Source organism: Balearica regulorum, chromosome 1 (assembly GCF_011004875.1).
Source record: "Balearica regulorum gibbericeps isolate bBalReg1 chromosome 1, bBalReg1.pri, whole genome shotgun sequence".
In the NCBI taxonomy this organism is placed as follows: domain Eukaryota; kingdom Metazoa; phylum Chordata; class Aves; order Gruiformes; family Gruidae; genus Balearica; species Balearica regulorum.
Genome location: NC_046184.1, coordinates 153,907,659 through 153,933,265, shown reverse-complemented (window position 1 = coordinate 153,933,265; position 25,607 = coordinate 153,907,659). Strand labels below are relative to the sequence as shown.

The 25,607-nt window shown below is 41.6% G+C and overlaps 1 protein-coding gene across 4 annotated transcripts in view; it reads left to right on the top strand.

Annotated features, from left to right (window-relative positions):
* COL4A2 (collagen type IV alpha 2 chain) overlaps positions 1–25,607 on the top strand; it is a 185,211-nt gene that overhangs the window by 26,362 nt on the left and 133,242 nt on the right. For all 4 annotated transcript variants that reach the window (XM_075740268.1, XM_075740258.1, XM_075740275.1 and 1 more), the window contains one exon: positions 15,468–15,548. In XM_075740268.1, coding sequence (XP_075596383.1) covers positions 15,468–15,548 — 81 coding nt within the window. The remainder of the gene's footprint in view (positions 1–15,467; positions 15,549–25,607) is intronic.

Sequence of the window (25,607 nt, the reverse complement as noted above, 5' to 3'; positions counted from 1 at the left end):
TTACCTCCTGCATTCTTGTCCCCACCACCACCAACCGCTCCACCCTTCTTCTGGTACGTAGACAGCAGTTCCCTGCAGTGCTCTGAAGCATAGAGATCTCTCTGTCTTTTCTCTGATTTCCTTCCTTCGAACTCTCCCTTCACATTTCAGCGATGTAAAACAGCCAAGATAAGAAATAGCTGTCTCTTCCCAGGAGGAGACTGGACGGATGTGCAATTCCGAAGAACAATTCCTTTTTTCCCACTGCCTTCCTGGGATGGGGGGTGGTGGGGGCAGGGGGGAAGTGAGAAGTTAACCTCCCTTTTGCCAGCTGTACCAGCTATTCCTAGCGAAATACACACAGCAACGCCTGTCAGCACTGTACTGCTCTCCCCCTGAAAGCACAGAATTGTTAAAAAAGAGATGATAGGAGACAGGGGTGGCTAGTAAATTGTATTTTTGGTCAAAATACAAGACCCAAAAATTGCATCCTATTACTCTTTTAGCATCTGGCATAAACTGTTCTCTTGTCATGTAAGTCATGTTTCATCTAGGTCCCCTGTTGCTAAAAAAAAGATGACAGGACAGAGTTAGACTATTACCATTGTGCAGCAATAATCACATTTGTTGTGGTTTTGTACAGAGACTAGCATACTGGGATTTCATAGAATCATAGAATGGTTTGGGTTGGAAGGGACCTCAAAGACCATCTAGTTCCAACCCCCCTGCTGCAGGCAGGGACACCCTCCACTAGACCAGGTTGCCCAAAGCTCCATCCAACCTGGCCTTGAACACTTCCAGGGAGGGGGCATCCACAGCTTCTCTGGGCAACCTGTGCCAGTGCCTCACCACCCTCACAGTAAAGATTTTTTTGCTTATATCTAATCTAATTCTACGCTTTTTCAATTTAAAGCCATAACCCCCTGTCCTGTCACTACATGCCCTTGTAAAAAGTATTTGGGTCTATAGGAGTTAAATAAGGAAATTTGTGTGGAGGATGGGGGTTTCTGCTATTGTGAGATTTTAAGAGTAGCTTTTTACATTACTTTTATATTATTGCTGTGGCTTAATGGGGAAAACACAAGAACTAATGTTTTCTTAGTTACCTAAAGATAATAAAAAACAGCACAAGCAGAACAAACTTTCTGATTTGCCATGGGATCCTAGCTCACATAGTAGCAGGAATTCACAGCCAAGAACATCACACTTTATAATGGTGATGAAGTTTTCCAGTATGCAATAAGAGGCTCAGTTTCCATGATTAAGGGATACAGTTGGATTTAGTGGGACAACTGAGTTCACACCTATTGGCAATCAGCACTGGGTGATAGTTTTGGGGGATGAATGAGAAGAAGCAGGGCATCGGACAGTCACAAGAATTTCTGGGAAATTTGCTACTATAGATACCCTTTCTCTTGCTCAGTAAGTAGGAGAGGGGACATCCATAAGGCACTTTTATTATTACCATACCAAAGTTTTCAAGGATTGTTTTTGTCATGCCTATATTCTTAATATCTTGCCTAGCTGCATCAGTGGTGGCCTAGACTTCAAAATCTGGCTCCTGTATAATACAGAAGCACATGAACAGCAGTAGTAAGAAGCAGTCTCCTAAGCTACTAAAGCCAGTGTTCTGCCTGAGAGTGGACAGCAGGAATCACTAATGCCACAAAATAAGGGTTAACGTTAGTGTGAGTGTAATCTACTTTAAGTTTTCCAAATGATCTAGTGACCTAGGTGTTGTACAGAGAGAAGGAAAGAGCATGTGTACGCATAAGGAAGGTAATGGGCAGCAGTCAAAAAAGTCTGGGGAAACTGAAATACTATGCTTGTGTTATCAGAAGTAAGAACTTCAGAATAAATATGTGTGAAAACTGTGTGAGCAGTTGGTACCATGACAACTGGGAACTGTAGAGAAAAATGGTCCTGCGCTAAAAGATTATACTTCAGCAGCAAAATTGAAATTGAAACAAAGGTGGCAGCTGATCTGGGAACTTCTGCTACTGAGATCCACTTGCCTGAGTGGACCCAAGAGTCTGTTCATCAGAAGAAACAGAAAAGTAAGGAAAAAGAGCCAGAAGGAAAACTATTATACTTTTCAGCTGGAAAACAAATTACACTTGCATGTGTGTAAGTACACACAAAGGAAATGAAGAGGATGAGGTTTGGAGTAAATGCCTCCAAGACTTGTTTTAGCATCTTTCCAGTTCTCTTAAACAGGTTCCAGGATCTGATGACTAGGGAAACCCTCTTCTTACCTTTCAGGATACAAAAGGGAAAAGATTACAAACTAAGCAATATAAACAGAGAGTGGAAATTTTCTGGGAACCGTTGCTCATCTCATTAGATGGAGGAATTAGGTTCTAGCCGTGCAGCTTGCAGGGGCTGCACAGTCACTGCACAGCCCCTTAAATGTGTGCTTAGTGAAATCCATCTGTGAACAATAGCTGTTGCTGACAAACTGTGATAGGACTTAAAACCTGATGACTGGTCCAGCATGTGTCAGTACTGTTACCTATTCATGAAAAAGACCTGCCTTTCGAAAATCAAATGGAATAATTTATTAGAGGCTGGGAAAAAAGAACACAAAAGGAAAGATCTAGTGGAGAGGCAGCAATGAAGCTATTTTACGGTCCTTTCAGTAGTTCAAGCATTGATGGTGAGAGAGGATTCTGCTAGGAGGGGAAACTCAGCGGAGTTCTTCCAGAAACTTACTGCATTTGAGATCTCTCCTGCTCACAAAATATAGTCATGGAGTCATAGATAATGACTTTTCCATGATCAGAGAAAAGACAGACATGACAAATATGTAATTTTTCTGTTACCTTCTGATGCCTGAAAGTGAAGCTGTGGCTTTGTGGGGGAGAGCAAAGGGCCCCTGGAGAACAGTCTTGACAGTGGTTGAGCCATACCTGTGGTAATGATTCACTAGAGTCCTGGTTCCTCAGTCTACGTGTGGAGTGCTGTTTTCCTCTACCAGGCTTTGGAGTTTAGCAGAGTCTTGCACCTTATGTCAGGTAAAAGCCACTGGGTTTTTATGTTTCAGAGCTTAGAGAGGCCTGATCACTGCCCTAACAAGGTGGTACCTGCCCAAGACATTGATAGTCTCATTGCTGGTCTCTAATCTGAAGATCTGTTCCAAGCAGAGGCATGAGATATGATTTGTGAAGTTTCAGGGAGGCAGACAAGGAGATAGAGCTTGGATGTTTTTTTCTGAGCAATGTCATGACCCTTTAACAATGTGAACATTGCAGTCCTAGGTTATTTCCACACCATTGCTAATACAGTATTTCTAAGATTCATTCTTGGGCTTTGGGCATTCTGTCTCAAAATTGGCATTTTGAGCTGACATCACTTATGAGGAGTTTCATGGAAAGTTGTTTATGGCAAAGCTGAATACATACACCAGTCTGCTGGTTGCCTCTGCAGGATTTCTAATTCGGAGTTGTTCTTCCTGAGTTACCTGGGGTGTACGGGTTATACAGGAAACATGTTCTGAATAAAGCATCAGTTACCAGTTGCTAAGACCTTTGAGCTTGATGAGCGTGGCAGGGTCTGTTCTACCTCTTCTGAGAGTCAAGCCCATCTCATTTCTGATACAGTGAACTATAAGTGTACTCCTTACTTTATTCTTTTCTATTTTCTCCTTCTTACTGCCAAGGCATAAACATTTCCAGATTTTAGTAGATCTATCTGCAAAAAAGACAAGCATATAATGAAAAAGGATGTGAAAGAAAAGCCAAATTACATCACTTAAGTCAGTTTAAAGAAGCTTGATATTTGGTTGTTTATAATCTCAGTATGTTAGTTGTTTGTACTGTGATAAGAGCATTTTTGGTGTGGAGACTGAGCCACAAGACTTACTGCAGCAACGCAGACAGTGTTTGTCTGTTGGTTAGGGAGATGGACTGGGAGGCAGGAAGGTCTTGGGTCCTAGACCAAGCTGAACCAGTGACTCATCGTGCGACTCTGGGAAAGTGCGTTCAACCCCATTCTGCAACATTGCAGAAATCAGGCCAGCTGCCAGACTGAACCAGAGCAGGTTGTAAGTCACAAGTCAGTGGTGTGTATGGGAAAGATAAGCCCTTTTTTCTTATTCTAGGTAAATGTAAATTCTACATTATCTTCTCCTGAGCCAACATTTCACTGTGTGGCTGTGGTAATATTCTTGTATAGGCAACTGGAGATTTTGAAAGAAATTGAACCTCCCTCCCCAAAAAAGCCTTGCCACCCCTCCCATGAAATTTATGTAGAAGTGGCTGTGAAGGATGAAAAAATATCCAAAGAAGAAAATGGCTATTATTTATTTTTTAGCCTCAAAGATAAATTAATTTGGCCTTTCCAGGTTTCAGGTTTTGACATCTACAGATTGCAAATACACAAAATAAGCATTATGTTGAACTATAGATTTTTTCACCTGAGGTGGTAAGCAACTAAAACAGCTTTTTTGTAGAAGTGGGAATTGAAATATATTATGTAAGTTTTAAGAGCAGGAATTAAAATGCTTATCCTGTTTGAATTTTTTCAGGTGTTTCTTATGCGTGTTAGGACATCTTATTTGCAAAATAAAAAAAAAATAAAAGGAGCTTTTGTAGGTCTCTTCTCTTTCAAGAAATTATATTAAGACATTTTACTAATCAAAAGTATATGGGTGAGAAAGGAGATTGTCACTAATAGTTGACTCTCAGCTTTTGTATCTACAATGAAGAGATTGATCTTTTTTCTGAACATCTTTTTCTTTAGGTTGCCTGCCTCGACCCCATTGCAAATAGCAAAATTGTCAACAGAGGTCTGCGTATAGTCCTGATACATCAGATCCTCTAATATACCTTCTTTATCTGGTATACCCCCTATAACGATCTGCTTTACCCGAGGCTTTTACCAGCGGCAACACTGATCAACTCAGGGCAGAGAGGAGAAGGCTCAGGGAGGAGGTTAAGTTTTGAAGTCAAAAGTGAAATGGGTCAGTAAGAAAGCGAGATCTCATGGGCTTTTTCTTCACTCAAATAGAAAGGAAATGGTGGGTGTTGCATCTGACCAAGCAGTTAGCAGTAAACACTTCCATCATCAAATCCAGTTCGTTTTCCAGTTTGCAAATCTCTTATCCATTCTTCTTACTTTTAAGGAAATACCAGTCCGAAGAAGCAGTTCTGAAAAATTGCATAGCAAATTTCCACATTTAATATTTCCAGTACAGTCATTTGTCTAACAGCCAGCTCTGAAAACTGAGCCAGGGCAGTTAAGAGTTAGACTGGACTAGACATACCCATCAGCATGTATGATAAAAGCAGGGTCAGTCAGCCTGTGCTTTCACCAATAAACCTGTGCAAATCCATTCCAATCACCCTCTCAGTGATAGCTCCATACTTCCAGTTCTTGGTATATATTTCTAATAGCAATTTAGTAAATAATTCTGTAGGAAGAACTTCAACTCAGCTCTCTTTCTCTCTCTGCTATATTTGATTCTGCAGGCATAACAGGATTTAAAAAGGCCGTTAAAAACTATCTCCAACCTTACCCCTTCCAAGGATAAAAAAAAACCCTCTCCGAGGATCTGTGAATGCGTAAGAACCAGGTCAGCAGGTTACAGCTGTAAACAGCTATCCTTCAGAGGATAACTAACTAATTCAATTTATAAATGTAGTTGATACACAATCGTGTGTTTTTAAGTAATTATAGAAATCATGAAACTGGAATAAAGTCTCAGTGGTTATGCTTACATTTTGGGAAACCTTGGCACTGTTGCAGTGCACTGAACAAATATAGACGATACAGCCGTGCAAACAGCTGTACGGCTGGTTTCTGTCAGTCCCTTCCCCACGAGCAGGGCTAATGCAATTGCATTGCTGCCGGTTCAAAAGCAAAAAATCTTTCCTATGTTGGCAGGTTGGCTTGTTCTTAGTGTAATAGATGCAGATGAGTTTTCAGAAATATTGGATGCATATCTGAAGCATAATTTAGCCACTTTTAAGGTTTACCAATCACTGAGAATAATATGTTCTTAAGTAAGTTTCCTGAGTCTGCCAATTTACGTAGGTGAGTAAACTAGACAGGTCAAATAACTGGCGTGGTTTATAAATAGACTAAAAAAAATCTCCATATATAGAATAGCATCCAGACTTTCTATTGTTTGAAGCAAATGATATCATTATTTGGATGTCTTTCCAGAACTGAAAACGACTAGACTTCGGAAACTAAAAGTAGTTAAATATAGAAATTGCTACTTTAATGAGTGGATGCTGTGTTTCATTATTATGCTACTAGTATGTGAACAAATGCCTTTCTGTTCTTAGGGATGGGAAGGGGGATTTTATTCCAGTAATATAAGATACTGGGCAAAAGCCAAATTCAGATTAGGGGCTGACAGTGTCTTTACCCTCATTCCTTTACGGAAAATATTTTTGATCCACTGTGCAGTGTAACTGCACATATGAGGTGATTACACTGTCCACAAACTTGTGCCTTGCATAAGCCTTTACACTTGTGAAAGTCAAATACAAAATGCACAGTGGTTTGCATAAAATAAAATAATGGAATAAAAATTAAAAGAGAAACAAACCATGCCTTTTGGTGTAGCTTGTCATCACAGACTCCCTAACAAGTGTTTACCTCTACTTTGCCAAGTCAGAGAGCTTTCTTCATCACTGATAACTGGAAAACACTTCTTCTGACTCCTGCAATACTACTTTTTTAAACCATCTAAGTAGCGTCTGTGGAGGAATGTTTAATTCTAGGAATGAGGTGTTGGGAGGAAGGGCTCATGTTGAGATGACCCAGCACTCTTACGCTAAAGACCACCATCCTTTTAGATGAGGAATCCCATGTTGGATGATAGATGAGAATCTGTTGTCTCATAAGAAAAGATAATAGACTAAAATAATATGCACCTCTAAAAGCATGCATTTACAAGATGGAATCAAGTTTAACAAGATATCAAAACAAATTTTAACTCACCAATCTAGATTTTCCTTTATCTACTTCTGCATCTTCCACCTTTCTCTCAGATTTAGTGGAAAATTCCCATTCTGAACAAAGAGTCAGGTGATATGAAGTCACCTAAATTTAGGCATCTACATATTCACAAGGTGCCTGAGTTCTCATTGTAATCAGGGAAGCGAATGGGCATAACTAATAGTAATAATTAATGTATGTACCTTTGCTTACCTTTATTAATACACTTCCAGCTTCAAACTCTGGCTAGATTCATATCTGTGGGGTGTTTTTTTTCTGCAAGCAAACCTGATTCTTAAGCTGGTAAAGCTGAAAATGTGTGTGTGAGTGCTTATGAGCAACTTTTTTATTGTCCTTCTGTAATCACTGTGGGCCACAGGTGTCAATTGATGACCATGTAATGTTTGCCCCTTTGTAGGGTGTACAATATATTTTCAACCATGACTGCACACTCTTCAGAGAGCTTAGTTGCCTGCAGCATCACCTCTCTCTTGCTAGCGCATGTTCAAGCCTTAGTTGATGATTAAGACAAAAATTGTCATTCCTTTAGGCAACTAAGTCACCTGTCTCAGAGAAGTGCCAGAGGACATTGTTCTTCCTCTTCTGGATGCAGTTTTGTTCTAGGAAAAGCCTTCTGCTTCTCAACCCTCCTTAGCTCCTGTGAGCTGGAGCATATTTGTGCAGAGACCCGCGGCTGCTTTTTAGGATTGCCTTTCCCATGGCGTTACAGATTCTTCAAAAATAAGCAGGAGTGATGAATTTTTCTACGGTGGTGACTGCTTTTTATTGTTTGACATTTTTAAATGTTTTAACTGGATTTTCCCGTCTAATATTCTAGTCCCTTTCTTAGGATAACATATAATCATCTCTGTGAGGGGAGGAAAGGCGAAATGCAGCTGAATCCAACTTCATTACGTGTAGAAGATGAGACCCCCCCATTCATTAACTTCTTGACAGAAAACTGTCATGGCATACGCTGCTTGCTCAGAAGTGTACTGTTTGCAAACAGCGTCATATTGGGCCAGTGGACAAGACCCCTGGACAGTTATTCAAATATCTGTACTGTATATTTAGGCAGCTTTTAAGATTTACTCTCCGAGCCTCTTAAAGACCTTACTTTTTTTTTTTTAATGCCTACTATATCACAGCAGCTCCTTCTGGATTCCATCTGGTTTGCTGGGTAAATATGTGTTTGGATGAAAGCCACAAAATTAGAAACGCTTTTATGAAAATGCGAAGGGTAGGTTCACACTGTGTCCTGTCTGGCTTCTGCAGTTGTTAGAAGGCAGTGTCTCGAGACTGTGACAAGAGAACTTTTTAATTTGAAAAGACGGTGGTAAATAGTACCTCAAATAAAGGGAACATGTGGAGCTGTGAAGTTTCACTTTGAAATGAAACTATGCAGCCTTCAAGTCAAGGCCGCGTGCCAGAAAGTTCATATAATCAAGAGCCACAAGCCAGCCCATAAGAGGAAAGTCTTTTATAGCTTCACTTCTGAGAGGTACAAAATTCATGTTTCCCATCGCTGACTTCAACATACTTGCTGAGACACACTTGAGAAGAAAAGTTTCCGTCTGTTGGGGCCTTCTCAGCATCAGAGACTTTGTATTCTCTTGCCCTTCCTTCCTTCACCCCAAGCATCAAGTACAGGCATCCCAGTGCCTGGGAGCAGTGCTGCTTTTGGATACTCCTTCTCTGTTGATGTTCCCATGCCCGTCAGGTCTCAGAACCGACACAGGCTGCTTGCTTGCTTGGTGACCCACCTCCCAGTTTTCTCAATAGCTCCATCATAAGATGGAGGTGGAGTTTGAAACTCCACACCAATCAATAATTCATAATTGCTTACCACAAGCAGTCCTGTTCTCATTGCATCGGGAAGACTGCATTAGGCAGTTGTTACAAGAACAGCTTTCTTAGTGTGGCTGGTGGTAAGTCTCTTCATGTTCCTCCTGGGACCAGTTTCCTCCTCCAGGTTTTTTCTCATTGAAGGATGTGCGAATACATGGCTCCCCCTACTTTTGGTGGGAAGTGTAAACATTCATATGCTATTGAGGTCACGGACTAAATTATTCCGGTTGCCATCCATCCAGTCTAGAGAAGGTTCTGGCTCCCATTCAAATATGAAAGAAAGAATTATTTCTTAGCGAAATAATTCTCAGAACAGTTGGGGAGAGGATCCACACCCACATCTTTTCCTTCCTCTCTGAATGTGCCAATTTATCTCTCCCTTTCCCTCGCCAATTAAGGCCCTCACAGTGGTCTTACTGTCTGATGCACGAGTAGCTACTGGATAGCAAGCCGGCGGTTTCAGATGGCTGGTGCCTCCTTTGGCATTATAACTCTGGGGACAGAGCTGGGCACTCCACGCCTGCCCCGCTGACAGCATTCTCCATACTTGTTTTGAATGGTTGTTTGTACATATTTCTAGAGAAATAAGTTTGGCATCCAGGCAACAGATGTTTTCGACTCTTTAAGGAATAAAATGCTGGTTTTGAGCAAATACAACTGTGCAGTTACAGTTGAAACCAATGAAGTTCCTCTCTTGTTCATCAACAGCAGGAGTACCCTGTCATACTCCTACTTTATTCTTCTCTCCTTTCTTTCAAAGGAAACAGAAAATTAATGCTTCCAAGTCAGGGTCTTATAAACCATATTTTAAATTAATGTGAGTTTCGACAGCTGCAGGTCAAACATGGAAACAGAGGTCCATCCCGGAGGTGTGGGTCGGTCTGAGGGCTGCCTCACAGGCGTGCCAGGAATCCCCTCAGGTCTTCCAGGCTGTTGAAGTCTCACATGAAGCATCCGAATGTGCTCCTGGTTGCCACACTGCACAAGCAAGCAATATGTCAGCACCCCTACTTGTAGTTCAGCTTTTCAGCGAGCTTCCAGACCTTCTAAAACCTCTCTGGGTGAAACAGCTGGCTCAGAGGGGCCGCTGCGATTGACGGAGGGAACAGAACAGGGCTTCTCAGGAAAGAACTTAATGCACAACTGCAACCTATAAAACTTTATCAAAGAAAATGTCAGTGCGCAGAGTCTTTTGATTCCAGGTTGCAATATTTTTATTACAATTTCCATATTTTTTTTGAGCTGCATGTAAGGAAATGGCTTATATTTCCTGGTCTTTGTGTACTCATAGAACTGTACTTTGAGGTCTGTCTTCTGGTTGCCTTTGTTCTTTGTCAGAATACCAACGAAGTGAAGGTACTTGAATGGGCACGCAGAAGTAACAATTACACAAACGTGGCCAAGATTAGTAATAAAAAAATCATTAATGCGCAGAAAAGCTTGAGGAGATCTGCATATATGTTTCTGGGTGGGTTTTTTTTTCAGTTGGGCTGAAAGAAACTGCATGTAAGTCAGAAGCAGAACTCCATGAATTCTTGGAAGATAAGTTGTCTTGTTGGCTGAAGATGTACTAACATAAGCAATACTGGTTTGGGACAAAAAATCATGAGATTTTTGTGTTGGGACACTCGTATTTTATGCTTGCTATTTCACACACATAAAAGTGACAATGTGTTTACACTAGGCAAATATACAAGCTTTACAAACATAGATGGCACTTACATGTTTTCGCTTGCTTGTGTTTAAGTAGTGTTCACGTTCCTTGAACCATCAATCTTGTATTCATTCCAGCACATTGACCCAACAATATTAAAAGGAGAGTTGTAACAGTCCCTCGTCTGCCTTTCCATTTATTGCTTTCCTCGTTCCCTTTCTCCATCCATTCCAGCCTAGTTCACAGCCTGCTGGTTAAAGCTTTCCCAGGGGCAGGTGCGCATTTGATTTTCTCCATCAGAGAACTGCAGTTAGGTCTCCCATTTCCTAAGAGACTGTGCTGACTGCTGTGCTATTGTGCGCGATGAATGGGTCAGGGGAAAGCTCCTCCGCTCAGTCCTCCTCTACCCCATCATCTTCTCCAGCTCTATTTTAAAAATAAAGGAGCTGTTCCCACATTTTGCAATAGGTCAGGCTCCATGAGCTAGACATACTCGTATGGGGCCCTGTGAAGATACCTAAGCTGGTAAATAAGAGAGCAGAGAGGGAATTGCAGATATTCATCTGTCCTGGTCTCTGCAAGGTAGGTCTGCTCTAGAGATGCCTAGGTCCGAACATGGTGGACCTAAGCGGATCTGTGCCTTTTGCCCACAGAGCTGGGGGTCTGTCTCCAGCCCTTCGTGTGTGGTAGTTTCTGCCTGGTTTTCAGATCCCAGAGCAACTCGGCTGGAACCCACATGGCTGGGGCGGCACATACTTGTGTGCATGACCAGAAGCAAAACTGCCCTCCTGTCAGCAAGGAGGAGGAAATGGACAGGAAGTTCTGGTGCCTCCAGGATGAAGTGGAAGCTTTGTAGAGGGGTATTACTCCACAAATCCAACTCTCCCTCTTTGGACTGGAGATGTCAGACGTATAACTTATGTTTGCTGCTTAAAGAACACACCTCTAAGAACCTAGTAATACTTTCATTGGCTAAATAACACACACTGTTATTAGTAGTATTAATTCACAACTACATCACTACAAGAAACACTGAATTACAATTCTATTGCTTATTGATTGTATTCATACAAAATTACTACAACATGTTCCCATCAGAGGCCACAGCTAGCTTTGAGAATGAGATTTGGACACTTAGCATAGGATTCCTCTCACCTGAAACTGGGCACCTGTGCTGTAGAAACATCTCTGCTATTTACCCTATGCTACCTTTCCAATCCCCTCACCCTTCTGGGATGGGATTTATCTGAGATGTCTGAAATAATAGTTCTGATGAGCGTCCCTGAATGGTCTATAACAGCAGGCCAAAAGTTCTGCCTATGTCACAGAAATCTTAGATTATGTAAACCCCATTTCTAGATTCTACCTAGACTCTGGACTTTTTAGTGATTAGTGGAATTTGGGATCATACAAAACATAAGCAAGACCTAGAATTGAAGGTTTTCTCAGCAGACAAGTTCAGAGTTGGGGCTGTTGCCCCAGTTTGGTTGCACCGTTCCTAGAATATCATTCTGCTACAAATACAGTTTTCACCATTTAAGTGCATATTGAGCAAATCAGAAGATTCATCTCCTTGTCCTTAGACTTCTACAGTGGGTGGATGTCTGCACGTGAGCTAGTCACCTCCACTTGCTTTTACGAATAAGAGAAAGCAGTAGGCACTTTCCGGGAGACATGCAGCTGATCAGTTTAGGTGCCAGCATCAGGATGGGGTGAATCGTATCCTAGGACAGACTGTTCTCCTCACTGACCAAAAAGGTATTCCAGGTACCTGCCTCAGATCAAGATGACTACATTTGGATGTCACCATTGGTGTTGTGTTCCCAGAAATCTGTTTTCCTCAGGAAATAAATACTTGTGGTACTTTAAAACTGCCCTGTCCATTGCTAAATTTAAACTGCGCTTTTTGCATTCTAAGTATTGACAGATACATGTCCATCTGATTTCCCTTCCTCTCAATTGTGCACCCATGTATGTAATTGTTTTGAACAGAGTTTTACAAGGATCCTTAACAGATTTATTTCTTAACATTAAAAAACTTTTAAACCTTAAAAAACTTTACACTCTAACTGCCCAGTAATGTCAGATTAAACAACAGTGCAATGATCTGCCTTCAAGAAATTATAAACATTCATAGATAATAAAGTAGAAAATGCTACATGAGACTAAAAGCTCCCAGGGTCATCCCACTAGCAGTCAAAAAGTGAGGAAGTGGAAATTAAGCAATGAGGAGAGGCCAAGTGTCATCCAGAAGAGGTGTATTAATGCTGGTCTCAAATGTTTTCCCATTATGTTCCCTACCTTTGGAGAATTCTTCCAGATTTTTCTCTTCATTATCTGAAGAATCTATGTGCATAAAAGGACATAAAATGAGAAAATTTAAAAAAAATAAGCTTCCTAAAATTGTGGAAGAAAACAATTGTGTCCCTACTATGACTGCTGGTATTGTTACAGCATGCAAATTAAAATGTTGGATGGTGGATAGTACACAAACAATAGACCTTGAACTTCTTCCAGTTTAAATAAGTATTAGCAGCCCCCTTTTTTTTTTTTTTAACAAGTGCACAAATATCTTGCCATAGTTCTGATTCATCGTCTATTTTCTCCTTAGCAACAGTTTACCAAATTTAGAGCCACTCTGCTGATTAAGAGAGAAATAAACTTATTGTTCTCCTTGTTGTTTTCTCAGTAGGCATAATTGAAAACTCACAGGATAAAATTACTGTATCTGTCAGTCTGTTACTGTTAGGGTGGGATATACTGTTACTTACAGCTCCAACCAAAACAGCTTTCTAAAATGTCAGAGGTGATGATTACTGATGCAGCGCTACTTTGTACACTGCTCCTTAATGAAGACCTGCATCCTGCAGAGGAATATGTTCACACAGGCCGTACATCTGCGTGGCGTCCATAAAAATGAATACAACTATTCTTAATCTCCAAAAAGGTGTTAAGGAATTTCACTCTGTGAAATGAATACTGAGCCAGAGATGCACATTTAATCTGAAAATAGCTTAATAAAACAAACCTACAGAGATAGTGAGTTTGTGACCATCCAAACATTTAACTAAAAGATAGACCAACCTGAGCAAGCTGCTGGAGTTTAGAAAACTGTCTTGGCTTGTTATTTCCTCTAAACAATAGTCTAAACGTAAAGCAAAGTTTCTAACATGACATAGAGCACTGTTACATCCATGAAATAATTTCCTGAATCAAACACCTGACCTTTAAATAGCTTGGAGCATGGTTTCAGTTCTGTGGACCTGATTTATCAGTATGAAAAGCCTACATGTTTCATTAAATATGAGAATCAAATAGAAAGCTGAAACAAATGTATTTTGATGTATAAAAATAGTTACAATACAGACATGAACCCTCTCATGACGAGCATAAGAACTTCGGGAACTTTGCGTTACTGCTTGTCATAAGATTGAGAGTCTGTTGTACAAATATGACCAAAGGAGGACTCAGGCAATGCCTGGTACCTGCTCCATGCCTTTTGTTCATTTGGCTCCTGGGGAGGAATCCAAAGCCCAGAGCTGTGTTTTCAAGTTCTCGGTAGTGTAACGGCAGAAGTGGGTCCCTGAGAAGCGTGACCCAATTGAGCAGGGGATTGCTTAGAGCTACATGAAAAATGCTAAGTGTGGCAGCGTTGGTCCCTTTCTGTGTTTGAGCTCCTTGACTCAGGCCCAGAGGCAGGAGTGGCAGCATCACTGCCTTTTTAAGCAACAACATAGCAGTTTAGAGCACCCATCTTGGTTTGGGGGCTTATTTGTACCCCTGTCACCTCCCTTCCAAGAGATGACATGCTCAAGCTATGAAGGAGGCGGGAATGATGAAGGGACCATTTGTCCTGCCACAGCGCAATGAAGGATGCAGGGTTCTCGCAGCCAGGAGCGACGTGAAGCCTGACTCTGTACCCCACGGGTGGGGTGCTTTGAGGTTTTAATTAAGGAGCAGTGTCAAAATTAGCAGCCACCCTGAATGAGGGGCTGTGACTCCATGACATCCTTCCTGTAGCCACTAGACTTCAGTCCTTCCCTCTTTTTCTTCTGCCTCTATTCATTATTTGCTGTGGGACAAACCAGGTTCAGAAACAGTGACGAGAAATCCCTCCCTCCTGTCCCAGATTACTTGCTGGGCTGCTGGGGCACTTTCTAGGGGTTCAAAACCCTGGGCTTAGGTGGGCTGCGGGCTGGTCTTCACAGTATTCCTAATTATTAAGTTACAGTTATAAAAGTCACACCACAGCATGCACAGCATCTCTGCTGTTCAGGTTTCTGATCAAGAGTGACTGTGGCTGCTGCATTTTGCGTGGGCAGTGTGTGCTAGGTGTAATGTGAGCTGGCCTGCCTGTTAAAGTCCATCCAAAGATTTGCATGGAGGGGTGCGGGTTTTGTGATCCATATATTTGCGTCCCAGCCCAAGGTGGTTCTGGACAGGCAGGAGAGATGTAACTGCAGCCATCTACTTAATCTAGGTCTGACTTCTAGGTCACAGTGGTTGGTTGCTGGCAAGTTTCAGGTGCCTCCAGAATAAGCAACCATTGAAGAGAGGGCAGGAGTTTGGCTTTTGATTTTGAATATGATACATATGTCTTCCTTTATGTCCACCCATAAATATTTTAAAATATAGCAACGATTTCGAGCACGCATAGAAGGATGTGCTGCATTGTGACCTAGGACTTAGTCCGTGTCCCTGAAGAATCCAAGCAGCTGTGCTTCTGTGATACGATATCTGTTGCATGTGTCAGAAAGATGTGTGAGATACTGCTCAGCATGGAGCTGCAATGTTTTGAAAATGCAGAGGGAAATTAATAGAGTAACATTATATTTCTTGATGCTGATCTCCAAGAACTGGAAAGCCATTCACTTCTAAGCACAGATTAAAGAGGTTTCAACTGGAAGTCATTGATCTGATCTTGGTCTTTGCTTGGGCAAGTTCCCAGCGAGTCTGCTCATCAAAGCTTGTTGTGCTGTGCCAGGTATTGTAGCTGATACGTTTTAACGATTCGTTTTATGTGTGTTCTGCTTTGCAGGGTGGAAAGACTTACACGGGACCATGTGGAGGAAGAGACTGCAGTGGAGGATGTCAGTGTTTCCCTGAAAAAGGAAGCCGTGTAAGTAACATTTTTTTCTGTGAAACATTCTCGATGGTACCATTTCAATGCTGTTAGCTATAGGTGGACTTGCATCAGACTGCTAAGAGTATTCAAACAATTATTCTTTTTCAGGGAAAAATTATTTTTGTTTCATCTTACTTCCTCAAGAGTTTCTAGATTTGAAGAAATACTTTGTTATGAAATATAGCAGGTTCTTCCCTCAAAGATCAGGGCCAAGGGACCTGACAGCCGTGATGAGCTGATCGGATCAGAATCTTAGGGACGCTACGTGCTAGACCATCACCGGATTGTGTGACGGTGCTAAATGAATGTGTACAAAATCACTCAGTAATGTTCTTGAAGTCTTTCTACAGAAATGGGATCTGATGAAAAGATACCTCATGCATGCAATTTCCATTAAAGCAGAAGGGATCCAGGCATGCAGAACCTGAAATCCCTGCTGGAAGGGAACTGTTTGGGATTTCTGGCATTAGGTTGTTGCTGATAGTCTGTTCTTTGTTTTGGGGAGTACTGCGGAATGAGGCAGAGGAAGGGAGGTGGGGTGGAGGGGATTAGCCACCTGCCACAAAGAGCTCTGAGAAATAGGGCAGTTCCTGTCCTGTATGGCTTGGAGCCCTGGCTGGCAGGCTTCTTCTGTACAGCGTGGTCTTCTGCAGCTGAGACGGTGACTCAGCCTTTTCCATCCACCCATCTCTAAGAATAGGTCAGGCAAGAGATGTGGCAGGTCATATGCTCTTTCTGCTATCACAAACCTCGTAAGATTTTTTAGTTTTCTGCCTTCCCTCCACACAGCAGGCCATCAGTTCCCATTCCCATCGCATTCCTCAAGCTTGACTCCATGTCTGAGCAGAGGAAGAGGTGGTAGGAAAGTCACAGTGTAGGTGGGAGACGAGGAACTCTCTTGTTTACAGCAGAGGTCCTGGTGTCTCCATGGAAGTCAGATGATCCATGCCACGAGGACTGTAATGGTTATACTACCATCCCCTGACCGTGATCTGCTCACCGTCTGCTTTCCATTACAATAACCTAATAGCAAACTGTTGAAGCTGGGGACAAACAAGCCCTCCCCTGAGACACAGCTTCTGGTGGGGCTCCCTCCAGCTGCCTTACCCTCATCATCCAGCACATGAAGTTTGGTGAGTGGCTCCTGCCACATCCCTCCAAGGGCACTGAAATGCAAAAACTGACGCCATATGAAAGAGCTGCAAGTATGATATTATTGTGTCATTTTTTCAGTGTTGGTTTTTTTTGGTTCTGAAAGCAAAGCATCGATGTAGTTGTTCTCCACTAGAGTTTGTGAAAATAGGGTTCTGTTGAAAAACTACCGACTTTTGTGACCAAAATATTTTTCATGTTCCTTATTGACGGAATAACCCTTAATTTCAAGTTGCCAAGTCTGCAAGAGAAAAGAGGTAGCTAAACAAATGTAGTTGTGTAGGTTAGAAAAGCTGAAAATGTTAAATTACCAAAGTAAAGAATCAGTCAGGTGCCACTGCTGAGAAGCTCCCTGTGAGTTGCTTAGTATCTGGATTGGGAGATAAGGGCAGATTTTATGTACTTGCTCACCACTCTCACTCTTTGATTTATCTGAGGTAAGTAAGTAACCCCAGTAACTAATCACACTGGCCTCCCTTTTAATAGACATTAAGACAGAAGGAAGATGTTACAAAACATAAATTATGTTTTGCTATTGTGGTTAATTGTGCAAGATGTGAAGGAGTATTGGGGAAAGTGATTTAAAGAATTGTATAACACTTCAAAAATCGTATTTTAACATTCTGAAATGATCTACCTCATTCTGAGTCAGCATACACTGCGTGTATTTTGTATCTGCTAGTCTCTTCAGATGTCACAGCCGCTGTTAAACATCTGGTCTAAGGAACAAGACTGGCCTTTAGAGACCAGTCAAATCTGGCATAGCTTCTGGTCTCATGCTAATCCTCAATGGGAATATTTATTTTCACAAAACCTCTGTATAATCTGGCACGCCACACATTTTCTGTTTGAGGTGACTCATTACATGCACAATAGACATATTGCATGTTTGCACTTGTAAGAGTGCCTGAAGCAGTCTGTCAGAGCCTGCTTCTGCAGGGACTCTCCATCTCGGGACAACGGAGCTGTCACTCACAGGGCATCTGGAACTCAGGTGGCAATTGCGATGCGAGGGTCTGCAGCCAGCTGTCAGCCCTACTGTCCCCTGAAAAGTCACCTGTTCATGACAGGTCTCTCAAAACCAGGCAAACACAAGCACTTCCTTTGGATTGCTGGTACTGAATGCATAGCAGAAGCTGTTGAATGAAGTAAATTCACTGGAATGGTAAATACAATTGCAAACTATGAAAGTAGAAAAGGTCTGAAAAGTGCCTACTTTTTATTTATATGTGCTTCTGCTTCATTTTCTGCCATTGCTTCAGTTACAGTCTTAAGGTACAGCATTTAAATAAAGATGCTTCTCTTTATTTGTTGTCTTAATGCAATGGCTTTTGTTTTTAGAAAAGTGTTTTCTACAAAACATGCCCGATGATATCTTCTGGGGGCTCCGCGCTAGGGGCAGATAGGCACTGTCTGTCTCGATGTATGAGGACTCAGCCAGGCTTTGGTGATTTGTGCCAGGTCTCCAGATGCATGGCAGCTGGAAGCCTTGTGCTTCTGTCTACGCCGCTTTTGGTTTGGGACTGATAAGTTTAGGCATGGAGGCCCAGGAAAGTTGAACCGTATTTCATATGGGCAGTTTCTAGGGGCAGCGGGCCACCTGGCACGAATTAGTTCATGCACCTAGCAGGCCTGCTGGGAAGAGGTATGCGTTTTTAGTTTTCCCTCCGCTCTTCTTTTGGCTGAGCTTGGCCCTGCAACTTTCCCTGGGCTCAGGCGCAGCTTGAAATCCAGTGGGGACAGGAAAATGAAACAGCAGAAGCTTCATATGCCCGCTGTGATGGGGGAGCTGCTGCAGCAAGGCAAAGGCGGCAGTTCCCCTGCAACCTCCCTCCTCTCATCAGAGCTGCTCACGGGAATGTGAGGACACATGCAAAAGGCACCTTCTGTCTTATTCCCAGGACAAAAACATGTCTAATTCAAACGTTCAGAGACTCACAGAACATTGCTGGTAACCACATTTGCATTTCACAGCAAATGCCAAGCTGTTGCTTGGAGAAGTTTCTCTAAAATAATGTCTTTCCTGGGCCACACACGATCCCCTTGAAGTTCCCACCTCCTGTCTCACTTTTGAGTTCACACTTTCAGAGGAAAAAGAGTAAAGGGAACTTCTTCCGTAAGCCAGATTTTTTCTAGTGTCCGATGACACTCTAGTATTTGTTCTTCTTTACTGCAGCCTGGTTATTTTACTTTAAACCTAGGTGTGTATTTACTGTTAGCTGGATATGAATATGCAGCGTGTCTAACCTCATGACTGATCAGGTGGTTGGAGCTGGGGCTGCAGGAGCCAACTCAGGGACAGCCTGACCCTCATCTCCCCTTCTCACAGCTGGCACAAAGCTCAGCCTAGTTATAGCGAGAATTGAAGCTCCTGCAGGCACGTCCAAATCCACATGAAAAGAAACCACGGTAAAGCCTCAGCAGAGGGCACAGGGTGACAAGGGAGAGGAAAGACAATGGACTCATGTTCTCCCTAAGATGAGACAGATTCCTTTTCTTATTTTCTCCTAAGACAACTTCTCCTAAGTTGTTCTCCTAAGGCAAAAGACTCATTCTCTCTCTAAGCTACGTGTGGAGAAAACACGGTAAGGAGTACCTAGGTGCCTGGGTAAGAGGGAAAGGAGAAAAGGAAAGCACTGATACAATATCGAAATTCTGTTTCTAATGAAATGGAAACCCTGGACTAAAGGAAAAAAATAAACAAAAAACTTCTGGTTTGTTTTTTTTTTTTCCTCTAGATTTTTATTGCAGCTCCTAAAATTCTGAGATTTGATGTTCTTTCCAAACCATATATTGGTCAGAGTACAATATATACACCTTTAAAATTTGTTAAACATTAATGCACTTATGTAGGAAACGATAAGTCCTTTCAGTACAATGGCCAACTGTTTAACCTATTGAAGTTCATAATCAACCTCACTTCATAGTCAACCTAGAAGGCTTTGTAGAAAGTGGAAGTGAATAGAAATCTTTTTGATCTTTCTATAGAGTGAGAAAATGTGCTCTATTGAAATCTCGCTTTGTACTTTCTGTCTGAGTCAAGCATCTAAAAGTGCTCGAGCCGTTTAGCTATTGTTTTTGCAAGGGGCTGGAATAATGGAAACTGTGAAATGAAAAGACAGCTTCATGTCCCCCCATAAAGGCCACTTTTTGGGAATGCCTGAACATTCCTTTTTAACTAAGACTGGCATCGGGGTTCACTGTAACTCCTTTACAGATACCTGTTATATTGCTTTCACTAATGCAATGGCCAAGGGTATGCTGTCACCAGTTCACCTACAATCATTTCCATCTGCTTTTGGGTGCTATACAATTGTGAAATCTAGTATCTGATCTTTACTTACAAGCATTTTCTGAACAAATTTAAGTCTTAACACATGGGCTAGATCTAGAAGATTATTTTCTTCATAATAAAAAAAATCAACAAAATACAACACTTAAATATTCTAAAGACAATTCCATTTTTATCTCTTAGGGAAATGTTTACATCCAATAAAATCATTTTATTAACTGTTAGTTTAATTCTTGAACATCACAATTAATTTGCTTCTAAGCCGGTATAATGGCAGTAGCTCCTTTGTAACTCTTGGTTAGTGTAAGTTGATATATCTGATATTTTACTCTATTTTTACAAAATAAGAACATAAGAAGTGTCTTCCCAAATTAGACCAGTAGTTCACTCTGCCCACTACTCTGTCCCCAACAGTGGCAGTAGGAGATGCTATTTAGGGAGAGCACAGAGGTCTGGCAACTCTTTACAGTCCATTGCCCTCGTAGCCAAGATCACCCTGTTTGTTAGAGACATGATGTATTTATATGTTCCTTCGGTGTCTGTGTTTATCCCTGAATTTGTTTAATCCTTTTTTGAAGCTACGGTAACTGTGTCTCTTCACAATCTCCTGTGCCACTGAGGAGTTCACTACACAAATGATATAATATTACTGTCCGACCTGTTCTAAGCCAATCTCCGTCTGGTTTCATCAAGTACACCCTATTTCTAGTAGTGTGAGATCTGGAAAGGAGCAGTTCTGCATTTACCTTATTCACTACTTCCCTGATTTTGTGAAACTCAGTCATATTCCCTCTCCGTTTTCTCCTGTCCAAAAGGAAGAGTTGCAGCCTTTTTAGGTTCTCTTTTGAAGGCAACACTCCAACCCTTAGTCCTTTTATTCTTCTCTCTTTTCTGTGGGAGACCAGACTCTACACAGCACACAGGATTATGGGTGCACCAAGGTCTTACTTAGCAGCAAATTGACACCCTCTGTTTGCTTCTCAATACCATTCCTGATGCCCCCCCAACACTGAAGCCTATCTGCGCATCCAGTTTGGTGAGGTCCTTCCATATCTCCCAGTGTGGGAGATCACCACATCTCCCCATCCCCCATCACCAGCATGGCATTTAACAACCTGAGAGAGGTTAGTGTCATCTGTAGACTTGGATGTTTCATGGTTCAGTCCCTTCTCTAGCTCACTGTTGAAGTCTTTACTAAAACCAGTTCCAGCACCCATGTCTGAGAGGACCCACTGCTACTGCATCTCCATTTTAAAATATGACCATCAAGCATTATGCTTTTCTTCCTATCCTTTAACAGCCTTCAGGAAGAGAGAATCTCTCCTCCAAGCCCAAGGGAATTTATTTTAAAAAGCTTTGGTGAAGTAGTTTATCAAAGCCATTTTGAAAATCCAGATATTTTACAGTCACTAGGGCCTGCTTTACCATGCTTCTGCTTGTGCTCAGTTACTTTATTCTTTAAGGTAGACTACTGCCTGGCCAAGCAGGAAAGTCAGATGAACTGGCCGACAGTTCCCAGGGTCTCCTCTTGGGCCTCTTTTCCCCACAGGATCTTGGTTGGCACCAACCCGCTGGTGCCGTGGCAGTTTGTAATGATGGGCTACACACCTTGGCCAGCAGTCCTGCAATTTCATACTTCAGTTCCTTCAGAAGTCCCAGGTGAATGTCACCCACTCCTGGTCACTTAGTAATGTCTGCCTTATCTATTTTATCTACTACTTCCTTTATATTTACCTGAAATGAGTCTGGCTCAAAGAATAGCTTGGGTCTGGGACCTTCTCAACCACCTTCAGCAGTAAAGACCTATGCAAAGAAGTCACTTAAGCTTCTCTGCTCTGGCTTTATCATCCCCGAGTGCCCCTTATAAGCCTTTGGCATCACGCAGTACTGCTATTTCCCTTGATGGCTTCTTGCTTTTATTTAAACAATTTTTACTATTGGCTTGATGATCTTCTGCAAAATATTCGCATTCTTTTTTAGCCATCCTAGTGGCCATTTACTCTTGATCTGGTTTTTATGGGCTTTCCTGTTCATTTCAGCAATTTTTTAAATGCTAACCTTTTCCCCTACAATAGCCTCCTTAGCTTTTTTTATGAGCTGTGCAGGGTTTTTATTGAACTGTTTTACTTTCTTTTTGATATGTGATACATGGTTTACCAGGACTTTTAATACAGTGTTTTTGAAAAGCCTCTGGGTTGCTTTAGGCTTCTTGCCTTTTTGACTGCTTTTTTAAAGTTTTTACTATTTTTGTGGGTTTTATGTATTTCCCCTTCTTGAAATTGAGTATCTGTGTGATGTATGTTTGGCTTACTCCATCTCACTACAGCATTAATTCCAGTTATATTGTGAAGCTATTACAGAGCAGTTCTCCCATTAGTACCTCTTGAAACAGGTCCTGTGCAGCACTTGAGACTAAACCCAGGGAGGCATCCTTTCTTGTGGGTCCCAGGGCTCACCTTCCTAAGAAGCAGTCAGCTACTGTGTCCAAAAATTTTATCTCTTTATCTCATCTGGATGAGGCATTGTGCCTGGCAGTACGTTCATAATTGGAATTTGCCAGTATTACTACCTGACCTAGTTTTGCAGCTTCTCTAATTTCATTGAGTATTTCATGGTCAGTGTCTTTAACAGGGGAGTCCTAAATACAAACCAAGTCCTACCTGTGTGTTATTTACACGCACAAGGATTCCCTTTTTTTCCTGTTACTCTTTGGTTTAGCCTTCACATGCTGTGCCACTGCCCTGGCTGTTACCTCATTTTTTATCACTCCTATAAAGTAGACAGCCTAGCAACGCTGTATGCCACTGATTATCTGCTTCACCAGCATGAGACGTCTGTTATATCAGGGTTGTCATTTGTTGCCAAGTAGTATAATTCCGTAATCCTGTTTTTTTAGATCTCTAGCATTACTGTAGAAGCACTTAAAATTTTGCCCATTCTCTGTTGCAAGCGCCAGTCAAGTGGCATTGTAAATGGTGTTATGTACCTTCCCTATTTATTGCATTTATGCTATTCATTTCCTCCCTTGCCTTTTCAGGAATGTATTGAACCTTAGTCAGGTCTCCCTCACAAAGTTCATTCAGTCTGAACCAGGTGCTCCACCATGGCTGTCAGTCCTCTCCCTGTTTCTAGTTTAACTATTTCTCTGTGAACTTTTTAATTTTCAGTAATAGCAGCCTTGTTCCATTTTTACTGAAGTGCAGGTTTCTCTTGTTCCAAGGAGTTTGCAAGGACTTCAGTCTCCCATGCAGCAGCCTTGAGTTAAACCCCTAGGACATCCCTACTGTACTTTCCCTCATCAGTGACGCAACATAGATTGTAACCACTGGTTCCTCCCTTCTACCAGACTAAATACCTATCTGGACATCTTGTGGGCTCTGCTGCCTTTGCACTCAGCAGGCCTTTCAGTCCTCTCAGCTGTTTCAAATCCAGCGATCTCTGTGTCAGGTAATCAAACTTCCCACTACCATCACCTACTTTGTCCTCTCCTGGAAGATTCACTCTGCTCCAGGAGTATCCTCATGCCAAGTGGACATTATAATCAGCTGGAGGTTAGAGTTCATCGGAGATTTGATCCCTTGTTCCAAGCTGATTATCCACCTTCCTGGAGACTGACATCCTCTAAATATTTGTTTAGTCAACACCAGTTATTTTTTTTTATGATGGCCATGTGAGGGCAGCCACTGCAGAGGTGGGACTGCTCCACCACATCCTAGCAGTCCTTGCCTGTGGACCTGTTTCTCTCCAGCTCAGCCACTCTTGCCTCTAGAGCACAAATCCTTCTGCACCTGGGAAGAAGGCAAGCTGACCAAAGCTTCTGTATACAGGCTGATCCAAGCTCCTCTGTTGTTCAAGATCCTCCATCATAAGGTTCAAGGAACCACCTTGCCAGTTCATACACCCTTCGGACATCTCCAGGAAGCCACTCAGCAAACACCCAAACGTGAACCCACCACCAGAAGAAACCCCATTGATCATGCAAGCCAAAAATTCACAAAGTTTACATGCCTTGCAGTGGCCTGCCCTTGCTTGTCTCTCTCTTTTTGTTCTTACTTTCCCCAGACAGAAACGGTTTGAAAAACGTCCTATTTGCTCTCCAGTGTTTGCCATATACGAAGCTTTAGGAGGGAACTTGATCATGTATCTTCAGAAGTGTTGTCACATTCTGCACCAGAATGGATATGAAGTACCAAAACAAGATGCTTCAAAATTCCATATTGTTTCATAGGCCAAGATGAAGTCTCTGGAAACTTCCAGGAAGAGGAGCTGTCCTCAGAGGGGAAGTATTTGAGGGAGGTGTTTATAATGGCGGCAGATTTAAATGCAAAATACCGATAGTGCTAATAAGCATTATTATGCATGGACAGGAAGGCACTCTTCATTATTTCAATATTGTAATCAATTCTGGTATGGTACACTGAGATTTAATTTGCGTTTTTTCTCAGGCTAGTCAAGGCAGTAGTGGAGAGCAGCTTATTGGTGACTGCAAAAGACAGGAAAAGAAGAGTGTTGCCATAAAAAAGTGTTTAACAGTGCGAAGCTAAATTCTGCTTTCAGATACGAGAGTACGGTTCCCTTATACATCCACGTTTGAGGGTACAGTTTCAAATGCATGCTTTTGTTTATGTTTATACTTTTAAAACACTGCCTTACAAGGTCTTGCTGGCATACATAAATCCCTAAAGTCTTGACATTGTTCCATAGGCATCTAAATCTTGGGCTTAAGGCTTAATTGCATGAACTGTTAGCAGTAAATAGGCCCATAATCTTTAGAGCTAGCTACCGAAGGCAGGTGGGGTACAGGTTTGCTTGATAGAACTTGAACTTGAGTCAGTCTGAAACTTAATGCTTAGTTTATGACCTAATGTTTTATTTAGTGAAAATTGCTTAACCTGGGTTACGCTATCAATCAACCGTGTAGCTGGATAGTCATGTTGGTTGCTAATTTCTGTTCTTTAATACATTTGTTCTGACATTTTTTTGAGTGAAATATGCATGTTTTCTTTTTTTTTAAAGCTCTGTTTATACATGTTTAATCAACATCAGAGATCTTTTTGAACTGGGGGACGGAGGTTAGATAACTTTCCCATGAGCAAGAAGCAAGTGAATCCTCCTTCTGTATCTGCATTCTACACAAAATCTGAAACTTGGGAACAGTTGGTGAAAGGTTATCATAAAAACTCGTTTCAACCAAAATTGCAAAATATATAAGAAAGAGCAGGATGTTTTGTTTCGATACATGCATGAACACAATTAAATTTTCACACCAAAATCACATTTTCATTTGTAAATGTTCAGAATGTTTAAAAGATAAAATAAATTCAAATGAAGTCTTTCTTTCAAAACAAACAAAATATGCACATTGACCAGAACTGGTTTTTTCCCTCCCTTTTATTCATTTGTTCTTTTGCAGAGCATTTCTGCTTCAGCCAGCTATGAAACTTTGCTTTATTCTATAAGTGAACTTTAAAAATTGTATATGTTTGTAATCTAAAGGACTACAGTATTGTTGAGTCCATCCCAAGCTAACAAATTCCACTCCTTGTCTTTTGCTTCAGCCCTGAAAGCAGAATTCCTCTAAAATCTCCTCAAATCAACTGTACAGGAGA